The following is a 17,273-nucleotide window of genomic DNA, read 5'->3' as shown; positions in this document are numbered from 1 at the left end:
GACTGATGCTGAAGCTGAAACTCCAATACTTTGGCCACCTCACGCGAAGAGCTGACTCATTTGAAAAGACCCTGATACTGGGATTGACTGAAGGAGGGAGAAGAAGGGGATGACAGAGGATGAGATGGTTGGATGGCATCACCGACTCAATGGACATGAGTTGGAGTAAACTCCGGGAGTTGGTGATGGACAGGGAGGCCTGGCGTGCTGCAGTCTATGGGGTCGCAAAGAGTCAGACACAGCTGATTGACTGAACTGAACTGAACTGAACTGAATAAATGGGTAGCTGAAATTCCAGAAGAGAAAAAGAGGTGAGACAGAAACAAATTCTAACGAAACAGAAATCAAAGCTTTCCAAATTTGATGAAAACTGTAAACCCACATATCCAAGAAGCTCAACAAACCCCAAACCCAAGAAGCATGGATAAAACTACTCCAAGGAATATTATCCTAATCAAATTACTTAAACTAGTATAAAAAGAAACTCTTAAAAGTAGTTAGAGAAAAAAAGACATGTTATATACAGAAAAACAAAGATAAAGATGACATCAGATTTCTCACTGGAAACAATATAAGCAAGAAAAGGAAAAGATAAAAACTATCAACCAAGATTCTCTACCCTGGAAAAATCTTTCAAAAATGATAGTGAAATAAAAACATTTTCAGACATATAAATGCTGAAAGAATTCATCACCAACAGGCTTGAAGTACAAGGAGTGTTAAAAGAAGTACTTCAGGCAGAAGAAAACTTATTCAAATAGAAACATGAATATCAAGATTATCAGAAATACAACATGGAGATACAAAAGATTATTTCTCTTATTATTTAAAACACTTTAAAAAGATTCTTGGCTATTTCAATGAAAATAATAACAATGTTTGGGGCTTATAACATGTAAAAGTAAAATGTATGAAAACAATACTTAAAGGCCAGAAGGGGAAAAACTGAAATATTGTAATGTTCTTTTGCTATACCTGAAGTGATAAAACATAAAACGGAAAGTAAACTGTGGTGAATTAAAGATGAATGCTATTAAGCTTAAAGCAAATACTAAAATAATAAAAAGAGCTAAAGCTAATGATCCAACAAAGGAGATAAAATGGAAACATAAAACATATGCAACTAATTTAAAAGAAGGCAGAATCAAAGGAAAAAGGGAACAAAACCAGACTGGACAAATTTAAGACAGATAGGAAGATGATAAAATAACTCTATCAATAATCACATCAAGTATAAATGTTCTAGATCTGCCAACTAAACAACAGAGATTGTCATATTAGATTTTTTGTAAACTAAAAGAAATACACTTTAAGTATAAAGACACAAACAGATTAAAAACAGAAGTTAAAACAAATACTGTGCTGCTGCTGCTGCTAAGTCACTTCAGTCGTGTCCGACTCTGTGTGACCCCATAGACGGCAGCCCACCAGGCTCCCCCATCCCTGGGATATTCCAGGCAAGAACACTGGAGTGGGTTGCCATTTCCTTCTCCAATGTGTGAAAGTGAAAAGTGAAAGTGAAGTCGCTCAGTCGTGTCCGACTGTTGAGACCCCATGGACGGCAGCCTACCAGGCTCCTCCGTCCCTGGGATTTTCCAGGCAAGAGTACTGGAGTGGGGTGCCATTGCTTTCTCCGAAATACTGTGCTATCACTTGCCAAAAGAAAGCTGAAGTGTCTGCACTGATCTTCAGCAAAGTAGAGCACAGAGCAAAGAATATTATCAGAGATAAAGAACTCCATTCCATAATGAAAAATGAGTTAATTAATCAAGAGTTGTTGTTGTTCAGTCGCTAAGTCGTGTCTGACTCTTTGTGACCCCATGAACTGTGGCATGCCAGGCTTTCCTGTCCTTCACTATCTCCCTGAGTTTGCTCAAACTCATGTCCAAGAGTATACAATTCTAAATGTTTATGTACCTAACATCAGAAACTTCAAAAATCATCAAGAAAAAGTCAAAGGAAAAATAGATAAACACCAAAGGAAAAATATTTGGAGAATTCAACATTCCTCTCTCAATATTCATTTTTAACAGGTAGACAGAAAACCAGCAAAGACAAAGCGGCCTTAAGCAGCCTATGAAGCGCCCTGGCCTGCAGCACTGGAGTGCTCCACTCTTATCCAATGTGCACGGAGCACTGGAAAGACAGACCGCATCCTGAGCTGTGAAACACATCTCAATAAGCTCAAAAGGATTCAGGTCATGCAAAGTGTGTTACCTTATCACAACTGAATTAAAACTAGAAAGCAGTAAGAGAAAAATACTTAGAAAATCTCTAATAACTCACCTAAATTCACCTTTGTAAATAATCCATGGATCTAATTTTAAGAGAAATCAGAAAGTGTACTGGACTGAATGAAATAAAAATGTAACACTGGGATTCTGCAGGATGCACTACTGGGGAGATACCTGTATCAATCCAGGCCGTCACCTGAACAAAATACGTGCAAGATTTGTAGTTTGAACAAAAACCTTTTTTAAGGCACAAAGTAAGGATCTTAAAGAAGAGAGACACTCTGTTCATATATCAGAAAATTAAATATTAAGATGTCAGTTCTCCCCCAAAACTGACCCACAGATTCAACCAATTCTAATCAAAATCCCAGCAGGCTTTCCAGGAGAAACTGATAAGCTGATTCTAAAATGTAGGTGAAAATGCAAAGGACCTGGAATAGAGTCTTCTGAAAAAGAAGAATAAAGTTGGAGGACTCACACTACCTGATTTCAAGACTTTCATAAAGCTATAGCACTCAACAGGAGCATATTTGGCAAAAATAAGCACATGCCCAGCAGAAGACAACACAGCCTTCACACATGTGGTAAACTGACTTTAACAAAGGCACCAGGCGATTTTAACGGAGGAAAGGAGACTGCTCTCAAAAAATGGTGTTAGCTGTTTACAATAGCCAGGATATGGAAGCAACCTAGATGTCCATCAGCAGATGAATGGATAAGAAAGCTGTGGTACATATACACAATGGAGTATTACTCACTTATTAAAAAGAATGCATTTGAATCAGTTCTAATGAGGTGGATGAAACTGGAGCCTATTATACAGAGTGAAGTAAGCCAGAAAGAAAAACACCAGTACAGTATACTAAGGCATATATGTGGCATTTAGAAAGGTGATAGCAATGACCTTATACGCAAGACAGCAAAAGACACAGATGTATAGAACAGACTGTTGGACTCTGTGGGAGAGGGCGAGGGTGGGATGATTTGAGAGAATAGCACTGAAGCACGTATATTACCATGTGTGAAACAGATCGCCAGTCCAGGTTTGATGCATGAGACAGGGTGCTCAGGGCTGGTGCACTGGGATGACCCTGAGGGATGGGATGGAGAGGGAGGTGGGAGGCGGGGTTCAGGATGGGGAACACATGTACACGCATGGCTGATTCATGTTAATGTATGGCAAAAACCACTACAATACTGTAAAGTAATTAGCCCCCAATTAAAATAAATTAATTTTTTAAAAATAAAGAAAATCAAAAAAATGGTGTTAGAATGACTGAGCATACATATATGCAAAACAAAATGATCATAAAGAAAATTTTCAATTCTTACCTCATACCATATATAAAAATTAATTCAAAGTAGACCCTAATAGCAGCTGAAACTATTAAACTTCTAGAAAAAAACACAGAAGGCAAAAAAATTTCAGAAATAATGCCAAAAACATGGCACATAGAAGAAAAAAAGAAATGAATAAACTGGACTTCATCAAAAATGGAAACTTCTATTCTTTGAAAGATACTGTTAAGAAAATTAAAAGGCAAGAGACAAACTAGGAGAGAATATTTTCAAAACACACATCTAATTAAAGGTTTTTATCCAGAATGTATAAAGAACTCTTATAACTTAGTAAGACAAGCCAATAAAGAAGTAGACAAAAGATATGAATAGACACTGCATCAAAGACGTACACATAACAAATACGCCCAACGGAGAGATACTCAACATCACTGCTCACCAGGAACGTGCAAAACAATTCAGCAATTGGATACTATCAGATATCCATGAGCAAGGGTAAAATTTAAAAAGCTGATGGCACTAAGAACTAAGGAGAACTAAGGAGCAACCAGAAATCTCACACATCGTAGAAATTAAAAATGGTTTCGGTCACTTTAGAAAACAGTATGGCAGTTTGTTACAAAGTTAACAGAAGTGCCAACATAACAGTTCATCCTGGGTATTTACCCAAGAGAAATGAAAATATGTTTGACACATGTTCATGGCAGCTTTACTCATGACAGCCAAAACTCAGAAATAATTAAGGACAGATAAAAACAATTAATGGATAAAGACAGTACAGTTCATCCATACAAGGGACTACTAATCAACAGCAGAAAGGAACAAACAACTGATACAGACAACACAAATCAACCTCAAAAGTTTAAATTAAGCTAAGTGAGCGAGCCCAGACACTATGATTTAATGTACATGACAGACTAAAGACAAAAGTACAGGGACATAAGTCAGAGGAGCAGTTGCCCAGGGCTGGGGCTGGAGGAGGAGACTGACTGCAAAGGAATAAGAGGGTGTCTCTAGGGTAATGTAAAAACTCTGAATGTCGATACTGGTGGTGGTGAACACCTCTATATATGTGTCAAAACACGTCAAACTACATTTTAAAAGGCTGAATTTTACCATGTATAAATTATACCTCAATGAACTAGAGTTTAAAAAATATAGAGGGTAATTTTTCCTTATTTATAAATTCTAGTAGACAAGAGACTAGGATTTACAGAAGAAAAAACTACTGTAAATCAATTATTGCCAGAGTAGTCATTCATGTTTGCTACTAAGTCGCTTCAGTTGTGTCTCTGTGTGACCCCACAGACGGAAGCCCACCAAGCTCTCCCGACCCTGGGATTCTCCAGGCAAAAATACTGGAGTGGATTGCCATTTCCTTCTCCATGCATGAAAGTGAAAAGTGCAAGTGAAGTCACTCAGTCATGTCCGACCCTCAGCGACCCCATGGACTTCAGCCTTCCAGGCCCCTCCGTCCCTGGGATTCTCCAGGCGGGAGCACTGGGATTCTCCAGGCGGGAGCACTGGGATTCTCCAGGCGGGAGCACTGCGATTCTCCAGGCGGGAGCACTGGAGTGGGTGCCGTCGGCTTCTCCGAGTCATTTATGTTTAGTATGCTATAAAAATATTTTGCATCAACAAAAATGTTTAACAGGAGAGGGCTTACTGTCTCAGTTTTAAATGATTATCATTTAAAATTATCTAAATACTAACTTTTTTTTCAGAAAATGGATAATATTAATCGTAAGTGACAGGCTTCATGCAAATTATGCATATCTGTGCACATATCTGTGTCTTCTGGAGAGAGGACCCAGGGTTTTTATATTGGATTTCTTCTCAAAGAGGTCTTCTATGAACAAGCTAACAACCATCCTGCTAGAGGAACTTTACATGGTGATACCACTTGGCATGTCATCAACTCATGAGCATGAGAACAATGAAGCAGCTCACCGTTGCGACCTTGCTCATGTTGATCCTTCTCCTGATGCTGATTCTGTGGCTGCCCTATGCTGACAGGTGGGTGGTGCCCAAGGCCATAAGGAATAGGAGACCCACGTCCATGTGTCTGTAAGAGGTTCATGTTGTAGGCCATTGCTGCCTGGTGTGTAATGATTCGAGGATCAACCGCAAACCTGCCCTGGTATCCTGTCCATGGCACCTAGGTTATTACAAGAAACAAAATAATTGCTTTAAGGGCATTTTGGCAGTCAAACTGCTATAGTGCTATTAATTAGGAAAGAGCAAACACACAGAGATGTTAATTCTACCAAACTGAATAACTACAAAACGAATGCTGATGGTAACAACTGGTAGAATGATGGTTGTATCTTAACTAGCTCTTTGAATCTTTAGTGTGGAAGGGAAAATTGATCATTTCCTGAATACACTAGGTTAGGAAGAAATCAAGGACTTAAAATAGGTATTAACAATTATTTTTTGAGGCATCGAATCATTTTATAGACTTGAATCATTTTCCTTCAATATGAATGTACATATGTAACAGATTACCATGAAAATTGCCTTTTAAAGTCATAACTGTATAGATATATGGTTTAATAAACTTGAATAAAAGAACAGGGAAAAAATTTAAGAAATAATTCAGTCTAAAGAGTCTCAACCCAAAAAAATATGTATTACTACTCTTTCATATGACTAACCAAATCATTTAAGGTTCATTTACTGTCAGCAAAATTCAAACAGGTCACTAATTTAACTAATGCTTCTGATTAATTAAACTACAGAAATAGAAAATTTCTTTAGGTGTGTCTAAATATATAATTGCTGCATATTAACACAAAAGGAATAAATATGATGACATCTGAGCTACCATCTCTATTATTTGAATCTAACTGTTAAATGCAGACTCTTAGAAATCTTATATAATAAAAGCCTCTGTGACCTAGCGAAATGAAATCTAGATCCTAAGCGACTTACTATTTAAAGCAGATGATGTATAATGTTGCCAGGCTGTCTGGGAAGAAATAACTCAGCTAAAATTCAAAGTCTATGGGGAGTCGACATAAATGAGATACTTCTTATTGACAGTTATCCTCCCTGGCTGCCGTGATTGTGAACTATCATGACCAATACGGCTGAAAAATGCCAGCAACTATGCATTTTTGCATTTTGGGAGTGTGGACAGGGGTGTCCAAGATCCTTGACAGTGATCACCTCCATTTGAAATTATAGCACTTGTCTTAAATGAAAGAAATATTTTCTAGGCTAAAAATTCCTGAATTTGGAAATATTTGTTTAACAGTAAATTTTTCACTTACCAAAATATTCAAAAATCTTAAAGAAAATAAAAATGAGTTTTACATAAGTTGGAAACCCTCTAAAAATCTAGGCAGTCTTAGAAATGATTTAATAATGTTTTTAAGTACAGGCAGGATTTTGCAAGGAAGGCGTGGAATTCCTCAGATATGTTTAGATCCAAGGGAGCTAGACTGCTCTGTGCCTTTCTGTCTCCTTCTTAGGGAGCGCTAGTAAATTATAGAAGAATGAAAAGGCAAAACATAAACTAAAAACATCACTTTACAAAACAAGAGTCCAATTTACTAGCTCTGTTAACTTTTAGCCCAACTTTTCCCAGTAAAAATATTTAAAACAATACAAAGGCTTCTCAATCAAAACATCCAATCTACAGATTTCTTGACAGCCACTGACAATCCAGTAACAAACTGTAAGCAACAATTCACATTTTTGGGGCCATAAGAGCTGCTTTTAAAGAAGCTTACAGGCACTGAAAAGCTGAAAAGAGAGACTGGTAGAACACTATTTGGGTAGGAATTTAGTGAAGCCTATTTTATCTCATTCGATAGAGTATCTTAAAAACAGCTACTTACAGGTACAGGCACCGACATGACGACATTCCCTCCGTAGACAGCAGGTACATAAAGAATGCTCGTCCCGGTGTGAGGGTCGATTCTCTGAACAGGACTTGGAGATTTGCCCAAACTCGGGTGAGGTCCAAGAGGAGGTGGGGGAGTGTATGCTCTGATAGGGTTGCCAATAAGCACAGAGGGACTGGGCTGAACTGAAAAACAAATAGAAAAAGGACATAATAGCTCTACATATTGACACAGACAAAAATAATTAAAGTCGTCCCACAGCAAAATACATTTCCTAGGTTTGCCATAAGGTATCTTATAATCAAAGAGTTATCAGTGTGGAAGAGTAACGCATATTAAAAAACATAATCATTTTACCACATTCACTGAAATTATTTGACTTGAGAGGTACGATGTATTTCTTTTATAAACTTTCTCACAAGGGAAGCCCAAGAATACTGGAGTGGATAGCCTATCCCTTCTCCAGCGGATCTTCCAGACCCAGGAATCCAACCGGGGTCTTCTGCATTGCAGGTGGATTCTTTACCAACTGATCTATCAGGGAAGCCCTTTTATAAACTAGCGTAATTTTAAATGTCTTGCAAGGAGCTGGAGACATGTCTTTCAAGAGAGACAACCATACATATAACACATAAACATGCACATACAGTAAACATTCTTCTAGAGTAGAAAACAAACACAATTCTTCAGAATAAAGTTCTGACCTGCAACTGTTACACAGTCATGTACAAAATGGTTAAGCAATTATTGTTTTAAAAGCATAATTCTTAAATTTTTAAAAAATTTTTTGTGCTTTTTCTTTGATAATTCTGCAACATTTTGAATCAAATAAACTTTATCTTAAAATGTATAAACAAACATTTGTAAGATATCAATGATATATCAATATTATATCAAAACCTTATACTGCACAGGAGGCTTAAATGTTCATCCTCACAACTTCTAGAGCATGTACCTTGGTGCCCATAAAACCACCCCTTGACAGATATGACATATCAAAGCATTCACAAGAACAGTTGTGTTAAATAAAAGTTGGCTGAGTTCCAACTTTTAGAGGGTCTGCGTGTCCCTCTCCCCATGAAATCTGGGATAAATGTCTTACATCACAAAAACAAGTTTTCATAGGACTAATTCTTCCACTTACCAATTCCATCATTCTGGAAATGATCATTCTGGGTATGATGGAGGCTTTTCCCCTTTACAGAAAAACACAAATGTATAATAATTTAAACATACCTAATATGAAAGAACAATAACCATTTTCCTAGTCCCATGCAAAAGAAATGTACAGAACAACAATTAAAATTTAAAGATTGTGAGTCTGTAATTAACAACCCATAGATGCCTCTGAGCTGAGTTTCTGTTTTAAACACTAAGTCATGGTGCTAGGCCTCAAGTTTCCTCAACTTCAAATTAAGGGTACTTAAAATTCTTTTTTCTTTTTAAACGAATTTTTATGTTAAAAGAAATATGCACAAATATGACTGACACCTAAATTCTATTCCTTTGCAGCTTCTCTATCAATTCTCTATGAATTAGATGAGGATGTACAAGCTCTTTTCGAGGGAAACATATCCGTCTTCAACTCTTGAGGATGAGAGCCTTTAAAATGGTGACGTGGACATAAATACGCTCTGGGTGTGAGATGCTGTGAGTGTGACTCATGGTGGCCTTACACTGTGAGCGTGACTCGCGGTGGCCTTACACTGTGAGCGTGACTCGCGGTGGCCTTACACTGTGAGCGTGACTCGCGGTGGCCTTACACTGTGAGCGTGACTCGCGGTGGTCTTACATTGTGAGCGTGACTCGCGGTGGTCTTATATTGTGAGCGTGACTCATGGTGGTCTTACATTGTGAGCGTGACTCATGGTGGCCTTACACTGTACAATTTACTGAGTGAACAGGAAAGTACACAGTGTCATAATCTGCTTAAGATAATGTACAAGTTTTCTAGAATGTAATGTGGCAGTGCATGTCAAAAGCATCAGAAATGTGCGTACACTTTAACACCGTGATCGCACTGGTAGGGATCTAAATGGCCATCAATAGAAAATTTAATAAAATAAGCAATGGCAGATTCATACAGTGGCATTAAAAATGATGACTCTGGGGCAGAAATAACATTTGAAGAAACAATGGCTGTGCGTGTCTAGACTTTAAAACTTGTTTTTTCTCTTTCCATGGGCTGAACTGAACACACTAAGCCACTGTATAGCACAAGTAAGCACACTATACAACTCACCCTTCAGCCACATGAATTTTTTATTTTGTATATTACACCTGAAAACTCAAGTAGGGGTAATGTCTACAGCAAGAAGAAAAGTTCATTCTTGACTAGAGCAAAGGTCAGTGATGCCTCATTTATCTCCCTATCAGTTAGCACTTTAAATACCCAGATCATCCAGCTGGTTAGAGATGGGTACGCAAGGGCAGCTAAGCTCTAACTCTTAAAAAGTTAAAACAAAAACAAAAACAGTCCAGGAAGAATCACAGTTGGTTCATTAACCAGAGAAGGTTCACAGTAACTGTCATTAGCTATAAAAACAAACAAACAAAAACAAAAAACGAGCTTCTGAGGAAGAGAGAAGTGAAAAGAAAAGCAGGCAGAAGAAAGGAGAGCAAGTGAGCACAAGGAGCGCACAGCAAGGACGGCAGCACAGCGGGAAGATGAGAAGCACAGGCAGTTAGAAGTGAGAACAGGAGCAGCCGCAGGCAGACGCTCGGCAGAAGAAAGGAGAGCCAGTGGCACAGAGTTAAGATTGGTCCAAGAGGTTAACAAACTGTTCAGATTTCTTAGCCGGTAAACCCGTCAACCAGGGGCAACTGTGTAGCACATGGAGAAACCACAGCAGTGTAGTCAGTGTGGGAAGCAGAGCAGTCCCCCACAGATATGTCCACCTCAATCCCTGGCCCCATGTTATGGGGCAAAGGGGACTCTGCAGATGTAACTAAAGACAATACAGGAAGATTATCCTGGATTATCTGGGGAGACCCAATCTAATCACATGAGCCTTAAAACAAGGGAAATCTCTCCAGCTGGAGTCAGAGATGCGGTAGAAAAGGCAGTAAGGGATGTGGCAGAAGGGGAAGTCAGAGATTCCCAGAGACAGAAGGCTGCATGCACTGCTGACAGCTCTGAGATGCGGGGCCACAGTGGGGAACTGGAGAGAAGTCAGCAGAGGCTAAAAATGGCTCCCAGGTGACAGCCAGCAGAGAGACAGGAACCCCAGTCCTTACAGCCACAAAGACTGGATTCTGCCAACAGCCTGCATGACCTTAGATAAGAGCCCAGCTGACCAACACCTTGATCCTGGCCTCCTGAGGTGCAGAGCCAAGAAACCAACCAAAAGAGCCTGGACATCTGACTCAAAGAAATGTGAGATAGGAAATGCGTGTTGTTTCAAGTCACTTAGTGTGTGCTAACTTGTTACAGCAGCAATAGGAAACCAACACAGAGAGTAATAATAGTCTAGAGTAGACAATACACACCAGCACCGTGGTGCTACATTGATCACCTGAGTGGAAAAGAAACTTGGAAAGATAACATCCACATCTCAGTGCTGTTGTGATGACTCTGTTGAGGCAGACGATGCATGTAAAGTCTGAAAGGACCTGAATATCTGGGAGTTTATCTGTTTACCTCCTTAATGATTCCCTGAACCTACAACATCTCCTGGCCCAATGAATAGTGCTGAATAAATGGGGGAAAAAAGCAACCTGAGGACTCTCACATTAAAAGACAGCATACTATCTTCAAGCGCACCCGGCACCGGTATTGCTCGCTGCACTTCAGTGTGGTTCAGTGCTGGGAAGCTCGTCCAGCGTATTTAGACCAAGTGTGCAACGGCAGGGCAGTAAGTGTGCGTGGTCTACGCAAAACACACTGTTTGGTAGCATATGAACAAAATAATAATGCAGCAGTCAGCTGGGACTAACTGTAAAAGTCATTCTATGATGATAATTCCAAACTTTTGTGAATACATCTCAGAAAGTACACATACCTCTGGTAGAAAGATCATAAGTAAATGCAGTTCGTATCATCTATTTTTTGAGGACTGTTTTTTTTTTAACTCTACCGTTTATTCATTCAATTAATTACTTTTCATTCACTCATTCTTTCATCACTTTCCATTTATTCATTCAACAAATGTCTGTGGGGGCCCACGACATGTCCACCCTGCCTGCTGCTGCTGCTGCTGAGTCACTTCAGTCGTGTCCGACTCCGTGTGACCCCATAGACGGCAGCCCACCAGGCTCCGCCGTCTCTGGGATTTTCCAGGCAAGAACACTGGAGTGGGTTGCCATTTCCTTCTCCAATGCATGAGAGTGAAAAGGGAAAGGTAGAGGCTAACGGAAGACTAAGACACACACAAGTAGCTGGAGACAGTGAGGAATGCCGCACAAACTACAGTCCAGAAAACAACGCTACAGTCTGCTCAGAAGGTCCATTTCTGAACACTATCCACCCTCTGAATCCCTCTCGGAGAGGTACAAATGAACCCTTTCCATTTTAGCAGCTTCTCAACACTGCTCCAGCATGGAGCCTAGGACTAAGCAGACCGAAGACAGGCAAATCAAGTCCTCCATACACACTCTGTAGGCACCTGTGAAACAGACGCTTTCCAACAAATACATGATGCCTGGAGACAGTGAGGCAATGAAAGCTTAGCTAGGACTACCTGCTGCTCCTCACATCTGAAATATTTTGCACCTTCACTAAACCACAGGACCGACATCTCAGTGAGGAGAAAAAAGCGACCTGACTGATAAACAGCTGGAGGCATGCTTTCCTGCCAAAGACGGTCCTGAGGAAGCAGGTCCCAGAGCATGTTCAAGCATCACCCACCCCTGGATGACTTTATCCACATTAAATCTTGCTGTGATTTTAAGTCTTAGCCCAACATTAACAACACTAAGCTTTAACATTTCTTACGCCAAGAACTGTATTAAAAGTTAAACATTAAGGAAACTTGGCGGGGAGGGGAATGACATGGCTTAATGTCATGTTTTCAGAAATAGCATTTTTATTGCAGTGAAGTAAATTCCTCTTCATCAAAAGAGTCTAGCATATGAAATAAATTATCCAAAATTTGTTTCAAAATTCTCCATTGTGTATATGCAGTGGTGGTAGAGTGAGAGAAGTGGGCTGTAGGTGAAACAGAATTAAAGATAAATTGATAGTTAAATGAAGCCAAATGATACGGACTTCCTTATACTATTCTATTTATGTATACATTTGAAATTTTCTACAATAGAAAGCTAGATTTAAAATAATGATTCCAGTACAAATTCAATCCTCAAAACAATTTAATAGAAATAAAATAAAGTACTGGGGAGTGAAGGGAGAGAGGATGACAAAAGTAACCTTTGGCTCACTGTACCTTAGTTATCTAAAGTCACTATTATTACATATGAACAAGTAATAACTTTAAATAGCCAGGTATATAAACAATTTAGTGAACCACTGTGTTAGTGACAGTAAAATACCAGATGATAACCACTGGATCAATGAAGAAAATTTCCTAAAACGTTAACAAGAAAAAACTCGGAAAACAGCTACTGTGGCCTTTAATTACACAGTCTTCCTGTTGAAAGAAGAAAGCCACATGGCGCTCTCCTGGACGCATGACGACCTTTATTTACTTATCAGATCCTTACTGAGCGCCCACTCCGTGCGGAGAGGGGCTAGGCGCTAGGTGCCATAAAGAGTACAGAGACTTGGAGTTTTGGCTTCAGGGAGCTTAGAGTTTTAGAAAAGCAAGTGGATTCAATACATATTTTCTTTACCTTTAAGATAAAAACAAAAGCAAACTTCAGGATCTTGCTTAGGGTCAGTACACATCTAGTATCATGGCTTAAATATAGCCACATCTATCATACGTTGATTAATGTTAACACTGGTCAATTAAAAATTTATTGTAGTTATGGTATTTTAAGGATGTGCAAAAGGTATAATGTCTTTGCAACATTTTAAATATAAAACAATAAAGTTTAAGGGTTTCTAACTGGGTTTCCACTCTTCACACACTTTAAGCTACTTGGGGCTCCCTGAGAGCTCGCTCTCTCTCATGCCTCTTGCTTTTTGTCTGAGCTCCTTATTGGGCATCACTCACTCATCTTCTAAGCACCTATGATAAACCAGATGCTGTTCTGGGCACAGAGGCTGGAGCAGGAACTAATATAGGCAAAAACGTTTGCCCCCAAGGGAGCTTCTACCCTAAGTTTCTGACACATCTCCCCTCTCTTGCCCTCGCTCCATTCACTCGGTGCTCGACACATCTCCCCTCTCTTGCCCTCGCTCCATTCGCTCGGTGCTCTCCTAAGCAGTATCTCCACAGTGGGAACTGCCCTAAACCTCCATACTTGTGGAACGTGCTTCCTCTGACCATCATCCCTCCAACATCTACCACAAGAAGACTGGAGCTAATCTGCTTCTCTAGCACACACTGTAATGGCTGTCACATAGAAGAAACTTAGCTATTTGATAAATAAGTTGATTATTAGTTTGTTCATGGTTTAAACTTCAGAAATCTAGAGGATTCAGTTATGCAAAATGCTTAATCTCCTGGCAACCCCAAATCACTGAAGCATTACTGCACATCAGGTCCATTTCTATTAAACTCAGACAACAGCATATTAACACGGGAAAATCAGTTCTCATCTCAGTTGAATACCTACTCAGCTAAAAGGTTCAAGATATTAAACTAATAATTACTTCTTACACCTTATGTTTTACGTTTTTAAAATGAAGTCCCAAACTGGCATACTCTCTCAATTCGTGTCAGTAAGTTTAATATCATGCTGATGACTATAAATATACCCCCCAAAACCAGAATAAATACTAAACAGACCACTCTCATAGCTTTCTTTTCTAGATGGTAAGTGCAAGCATTTCTCTTTTTTTAGGCAATCTAGCAAATAAACAGCTGTTTCTGCCCAAAATAACTATAGTTCAAAAGTAGAAATGGCCCTGATTCCCCCACATCCAATCCCAATGCCTGGACTGTTTCTTACAACAAATTCTTAACAACAAACAATTCAAGTTATCTTCAGGAAGTTGGCCAATTTTCTCACACCGTCAAATTCCACTTGAAACTAGGCGATCATCAGTAAGAGATGAGAACTATTTTCTTTATACAAACATTGTTATATTATTCCTTGTAAAAAAATGCTGTAAGAGCATGGTTTTACTACGTGTGACAGTCTTTTAAGCTGCTTTGCTTTATTCATATCTTGCTAAAGTATGTCTATCAGTAGAGAGGACTGGGAGATTATACTAAACAAAGGACCCAGTCAGGTCCTTGAAAACGTTTTGAGGATGATAATGCCATCAAGTAGCATGGCTGATCAACACACCAGATTTTCACTTACATGCCCGCACTGGACAAGCTCCTTGCAGAAACTGCAGGTTGTCAACCCCAATACTTGAAGTAACCTGAGGCCCAAAACAGCTCTGACACCTCAGTGTGTTCTCTCGCTTTAACCTCTTCGACTTCACTAACGGGCTTTACCTTGGGGGGTGATTGCTGCGGTTTGTTGGTGTTTCCCGCGTGCTGTGCTCTTAGAGCCCGGGGTATAAATTCAGGTGCCAGTGGATTCAACACGTATGTCTTCTTTAGTTCTAAAGCCTCTAGCTGAGCTTTGATCTGTTCAAAAGTGATTCCATGCAGGCTATTGTTTTCATGACACAGGGCAATAAACCGCTCCCAAAATTTCCTACAGAAAAGATTTAGATCAGTTTGCAATTAAAGTGGACAAGATAACAGAAATGACTGTAAGCAACTAAAGATAATTTAGGATCCCCTCTCCCACTCCAACCCCAAACCCTTAGGTCCAATATTCATCTATGATTCAGGTATAATCTTCCCGCCAGATCACAGGACTTTGGAAGTGTGGTTCTGAAGCTCAGTTACATCTAGTACCGTGGGATATACAAATTCTCAATTCATTCTGGTGGACCACACAGTCAGTGCTCGACTATGCATACAAAAAGGTTTGTTATCCACACAATAGGCAAGGATTTCAGAACTGATAAGAAGTAACTAATTACTACCATACTTATCTTTTAATTAACTGATGCCTGTCACAGCACAGCTTATAATATTGACTAAGTTAAAAGAGTTAAATTATGAAAAATACAGGAAGTTGGAATGCTAATTTTAATGATTATCTCCTAATCAAATTAAAAAATACTAATGGAGAAAAATACATTCAAAATTGTTCCAGTCGTACCCTGTTGTCCTAAAGTTTTGAAAACTGATCTCCAAATAGTAAAAATATTACATATATATTACAAAAGACAACATATAAAAAGTTTAAAGATTTTAAATGATTATTATAAATATGCATCAGTTCACTCCAGTTCAGTCAGTCGTGTCTGACTCTTTGCGACCCCATGGACTGCAGCACGCCAGGCCTCCCTGTCCATCAATAACTCCTGGAATTTACCCAAACTCATGCCCACTGAGTCGGTGATGCTGTCCAACCATCTCATTCTCCGTCGTCCCCTTCTCCTCCTGCCTTCAATCCTTCCCAGCATCAGGATCTTTTCAAATGAGTCAGTTCTTCGCATCAGGTGGCCAAAGTACTGGAGTTTTCAGCTTCAACATCAGTCCTTCCAATGAACATTCAGGACAGATTTCCTTTAGGATGGATTGGTTGGATCTTGCAGTCCAAGAGACTCTCAAGAGTCTTCTCCAACACCACAGTTCAAAAGCATCAATTCTTTGGTGCTCAGCTTTCTTTAAATATACATACCTATTTTTAATATGAGGTTCACATAATGTTTTATTATGTTATGAAAGCTGTGTGATATGATTTCTTCCCAAGTTGGTATCCTTGTGTCCAGGTGGACAGCAGGTAATCAAAATGGCCTCAAGAAGCATAAATACAAAGCTGTGTATCACAAAAGTCAGTATATGAATGGGAGTGGAGTTAAAGTATTTATAAAACTGCAGATATTAATTTCAAACTATGTTTCTCTTACATACGCTTTTTCTAATTTTTTAAAGATGAGTTTAAGAAATAAGTAGAGAAAAAATTTCAAGCCTCCACGTCAACAGGAAAAGTAAAAATGCTGCAAGATAATACATACGTTGAAGAAAACTCTTGAGAACCCTTGGACTGCAAGGAGATCAAACCAGTCAATCCTAAAGGAAATCAGTCCTGAATTGTCATTGGAAGGACTGATGATGAAGCTCCAATACTTTGGCCACCTGATGCGAAGAGCTGACTCATTAGAAAAGACCCTGATGCTGGGAAAGATTGAGGGTGGGAGGAGAAGGGGACGACAGAGGATGAGATGGTTGGATGGCATCACCATCCAACCATCGATGGACATGAGTGAGCAAACTCCGGGATTTGGTGATGGACAGGGAAGCCTGGGGTGCTGCTGTCCACCGGGTCACAAAGAGTCAGACACGACTGAGCAACCGAATTGAACTGAGCTGAGTAAGTATGTATTTCTGACAATAAGACATAAAGGCTAACAAGATGGTCACTGAGCCACTGAAAGTGTGTGTCTCTAAGAAATGCTCTTTTATTCTTAAGAACCTTTCCACAGGAATCAAGTTTTTATTTTCATAGTCTGATAGCAAAGGGAAGACGGTTGTCAACATAGCACTCAGGATCTAAAAATCCATGAAGTCTCTACTCTTTTGATAAAATCCCACAATGTTCAACTGCATTAACATTTATCAACACATTCCACTACATGCTGTATTAAAAAGGAAGTTTTTTTTGGTCTAATTGATAAAGTAACAATTTCATAGAGTGACATTTCATATTCATGTGAACTTAAAGACACAGCAAAACAAGGAGAGAGTGGACTGACTTTACTATAGCCCAGTTTTTAATATTAAATTCTTGTATTTCATTCCCAGCTTACATA

General features: G+C 39.2%; 1 protein-coding gene across 5 annotated transcripts in view; it reads right to left on the bottom strand.

The window, feature by feature from the left end:
• The window catches only part of HELZ (helicase with zinc finger), a 146,220-nt gene that overhangs the window by 30,457 nt on the left and 98,490 nt on the right, over positions 1–17,273 (bottom strand). For all 5 annotated transcript variants that reach the window (XM_010856053.1, XM_010856052.1, XM_010856050.1 and 2 more), the window contains 4 exons: positions 14,896–15,100; positions 8,529–8,580; positions 7,379–7,569; positions 5,484–5,691 (listed from right to left, as the gene is read on the bottom strand). In XM_010856053.1, coding sequence (XP_010854355.1) covers positions 5,484–5,691; positions 7,379–7,569; positions 8,529–8,580; positions 14,896–15,100 — 656 coding nt within the window. The remainder of the gene's footprint in view (positions 1–5,483; positions 5,692–7,378; positions 7,570–8,528; positions 8,581–14,895; positions 15,101–17,273) is intronic.

Source organism: Bison bison, unplaced genomic scaffold (assembly GCF_000754665.1).
Source record: "Bison bison bison isolate TAMUID 2011002044 unplaced genomic scaffold, Bison_UMD1.0 scf7180017864371, whole genome shotgun sequence".
NCBI lineage: Eukaryota > Metazoa > Chordata > Mammalia > Artiodactyla > Bovidae > Bison > Bison bison.
Note: the sequence above shows the minus strand (reverse complement) of the source record. Positions and strands in the feature narration are given on the sequence as shown.